At 39.3% G+C, this 3,502-nt stretch overlaps 1 protein-coding gene across 4 annotated transcripts in view; it reads right to left on the bottom strand.

The window, feature by feature from the left end:
- NAPB (N-ethylmaleimide-sensitive factor attachment protein, beta) overlaps nucleotides 1-3,502 on the bottom strand; it is a 58,046-nt gene that overhangs the window by 23,041 nt on the left and 31,503 nt on the right. For 2 of the 4 annotated variants that reach the window (XM_012653129.1, XM_012653125.1), the window contains exon 3: nucleotides 1,204-1,320. The exons of 1 other annotated variant lie outside the window; for it this stretch is intronic. In XM_012653129.1, coding sequence (XP_012508583.1) covers nucleotides 1,204-1,263 — 60 coding nt within the window. In that variant the 5' untranslated portion in view covers nucleotides 1,264-1,320. Of the gene's footprint in view, nucleotides 1-1,203; nucleotides 1,336-3,502 lie in introns of all 4 variants that reach the window. One more of the 4 variants, XM_012653126.1, reaches the window with a different exon arrangement.

Below are 3,502 nucleotides of genomic sequence, written 5' to 3'. Positions count from 1 at the left end.
TCACTGAAATCTCAAAATCCTGGGCTCAAGTGATCCTCCTGCCTCAGCTACCTAAGTAGCTAGGACTACAGATGCATGCCACCAGACTCAGCTAATTTTTTCTATTTTTGGTAGAGACGGGGTCTCACTCTTGCTCAGGCTGGTCTTGAACTCCTGACCTGAAGCAATCCTCCTGTCTCGGCTTCCTAGAGTGCTAGGATTACAGGTGTAAACCACCACACCTGGCCCTTCCATTGGTTTTTAAAATACATTTCTATGTGCACAAACTTTTTTCTGAAATTGAGATTATATAATATCCAGTCTCATGTGGTTCTTTAATTACCATGAGAACATTTATCAGGTCACTGAACATTCCTTGAAACCAGGGATTTTAATGCTGGTATCATATTCCAAAGTACTGATGTATTATAATTTTAGTATTCTACTCTAACTGCTCATGTAGGCTGTGTCCAGTTTTTCACTTTTGGAAATAAACTGTGATTAATCTTTACAGAAAATCCCTTAAAGAAATCTTATTTCCTTATGATATATTTATAAAAGTTGGGATTTTCTATGTTAAAATGAACTGCTAAAGAAAAAAGGGAGATGCAAAGCTCTCTGTGCACATGTGTGGGAGAGAAGACAGTCATGCTTTTAATTGCTAAGTACATTATTCTATCAAAAAAAATAACATTTGTAAAATTTTTAGATAACCAATTTCATTCTTCCCTCAAAATGAGTACTTTGAAAAATACTTTTAAGAAAACGGATACTGTATGAATAAGAGATTTTTAAACCATCAGATATTATAAACGCCCATTAACTGGATCTTAAAACTCATTATGTATTTAGAAGGGAACATTAGAATTTTTTATGATCAATATATATTTTCATAAAATTAAGATACAAGAAGTCTTAGATAAAATTAAAGGTAACTTCCAAAAAAAATCTCCTAAAATTCAACATAAATGGAGTTTGAGAAAATGATAATTGACAACTAAAGAGCCAAGATTAAATTTAACATACTTTCTCCTTATAAAAGCCCCTAAATGATTAAAGAAGAAAAATTCCTTAAGTCACCAATATTTCTTTATTTTTCCAAAATACAAAAACTCCTTTTTACCAGGATGCAAAAAGAACACCAACGGTAACCTTAAGGTTGAAGGAAACACTGGCTAGTTAGTTACACAGAGACGGATGTGCTGCATGCCCCACCCGTCTTACCTTGCGGGTCTGCCTTTTTGTAAGCATTCCCAGCGTCCACAAAGCTGGTTGCAGAGTCATGTTTGCTTTGAAGCTGCATGTGGAGCTTGGCTGCCTGACAAAATGCGTTTCCTGCAGCTAAGGAAGAAGACACTACAATTAAACAAAGACGAACAAGTCCCCCCACAGAATGGCCCATGCTCTAAGTGCTGGACCTACCTAGAAAAGTTATATCCCACTGAAAAGACACATTCCAGTCAGAAGCACATATAAATATGGTCAAGGGCATCTTGGGTATATATAAAAATAGCCAGAATCAAGTCAAACAGCAAGGAAAGCTTCTCCACTTCAGCCCCAGGAGACTTCCAAAGTGCTTCTGGACGCCATGCCTCCCTTCTCTGGCCAGGCCTTTCAATACCAATAGCTAAATTCTGGGCTGCTCAATTCTAATCCACAAATATATAATAAACACTAATTAGGGCATCAAGCTACAAGTGATTAATGAAAGGTAAAATACTGAGCTCTAGGATATTTGCTCATTTTTCTATCTTACAGCATCTACTGGACTTAGTTGTCATTGTGGAAGAAATCACTAATAAAGCCTTCATGGAGAAAATAAATTTCTTGAGTAAAAATCAGATCCACCATTTTGAAATACAAAAAAGTCTAAAAATTCAAAGCTTTTTCTTCAGTTTATTGCAAAACCTGACTGAAATTTTTTTTCACCACACCTTGATCTGAGACCTAACTGAAATCTATATGAAGTTTAGTCTGCTTTCATCCCATTTAGTGTGAGAATTTGCAAATATTTCCCTGCCGAAGCATCAATAGGTGTGCTTGTGGGGTACTGCCCGGGTCTCCAGATATATGAACTAAATTTTTTTCAGAAAAGGTTTTGGATTCAGGGACTTTTTGGAGTGGAAGAATGAGCAAAGGATCCCTAGCAGAGTTGCATGAACAAGGAACAGGTGCTTGAAGGTAAGAAAAAGCTAGAAGTGGAGGCCAGCGACAAGCCTGTCCCAACTGGGGGAGGGCAATGGAAATCAAGGCCGAAGATGCATCAGGCCGGTTCCAGGAGGGTTTAAGCGTCAACATGAGAAACTTGCTGAGTTCAGAGAATGCAACAACGCAGAGAGCTTCCGAGGAATGAGTCAAGTGCAGGACACGTAGATGAGGTAGACACAAGCTTAGGAAAATCTGAAATAGGGACATCGGTACAATAGGAATGGAGAGGAAAGAATCTGACCCACTAGGAAAAGCATGATTAAGAATATAACAAAACATTTAGGTTTTAGAAAAAAAAAAAAACTTCGGTCATGAAGCAGTACCCACTGCTGATATTAAACATTTGCTTTAAATATCTTTGTGAGAAATAAAACATCCAATTCTGCTAAAGCTTCAACTGAGTCTCTGGAGGTAACCGCGTAATTTCCATGTGGGTTTCTTGAACTTTCAGCCAAGGGAAAAGAGGCAGTACAAACTCTTGAGGCAGCCAGTCTGGGTTCAACTCTTGCTCTGTGCCTCAGTTTCTGATAAAAAGAATATCCAGGCAGTTTGGTAAATGTTTAACCACCAATATGACAGGGATATTGCTAAATGTTGGTATCCTCCAAAATTTGTATCGTTGGAGCCTAATATCCAATATTCAATGTGTATTAAGAGGTGGGGCCTTTGGGGGAAATGATTAAGTCATCATGGCTCCACCCTCGTGAATGCAATTAGCACCTTTATAAAAGAGGTTGAAGGGAGCTTCCTTGCTCCCTTCAGCCATGTGAGGATGAGGCAAGAAGGCGCCACCTTAGAAGCAGAAAGCAAGCCATCACCAGACACTGACTCTGCTGGTGTCTTGATCTGGGACTTACCAATCTCCAGACCTGTGAGCAATGAATTTTTTCCTTTATAAATTACTCAGTCTAAGGTATTTTGTTATAGCAGCAGGAGTAGACTAAGACAGACACTAAATAATTAGAGTGATGCTGGTCCCAGGAATGTTGGTCACTGGTGAATCATGAGAGCTTTGGGTCCTGAGGAGGGGCCAAGGCCACTGCCAGGCATAGTGGCGCAGGCATCTGGGGGGTCCTTGGGGCAGCAGCTAACCACCAAGTGGCAGTTCAGGATATATCAGCTGAACAGTAGCTTTGGTGGGCTCTGCCTCAAAAGAATGTAGTAGTAACTTTGACCTCCCAAGGAAAGTGCTAAGAAGGACCTGAGCCAGGTTACACATGTTGGCCACTTTCACTATTACAAGCAAATCTAGCCATCAATCACACCTATGGTTTGGCATGTTTAAATGCCATCATTTCTTTTCTTTTTTTTTTTT

The sequence above is a fragment of the Propithecus coquereli genome, unplaced genomic scaffold, assembly GCF_000956105.1.
Source record: "Propithecus coquereli isolate 6110/MARCELLA unplaced genomic scaffold, Pcoq_1.0 Scaffold411, whole genome shotgun sequence".
Lineage (NCBI taxonomy): Eukaryota > Metazoa > Chordata > Mammalia > Primates > Indriidae > Propithecus > Propithecus coquereli.
The sequence above is the reverse complement of the archived record's forward strand: the minus strand, read 5'-3'. Positions and strand labels throughout refer to the sequence as shown.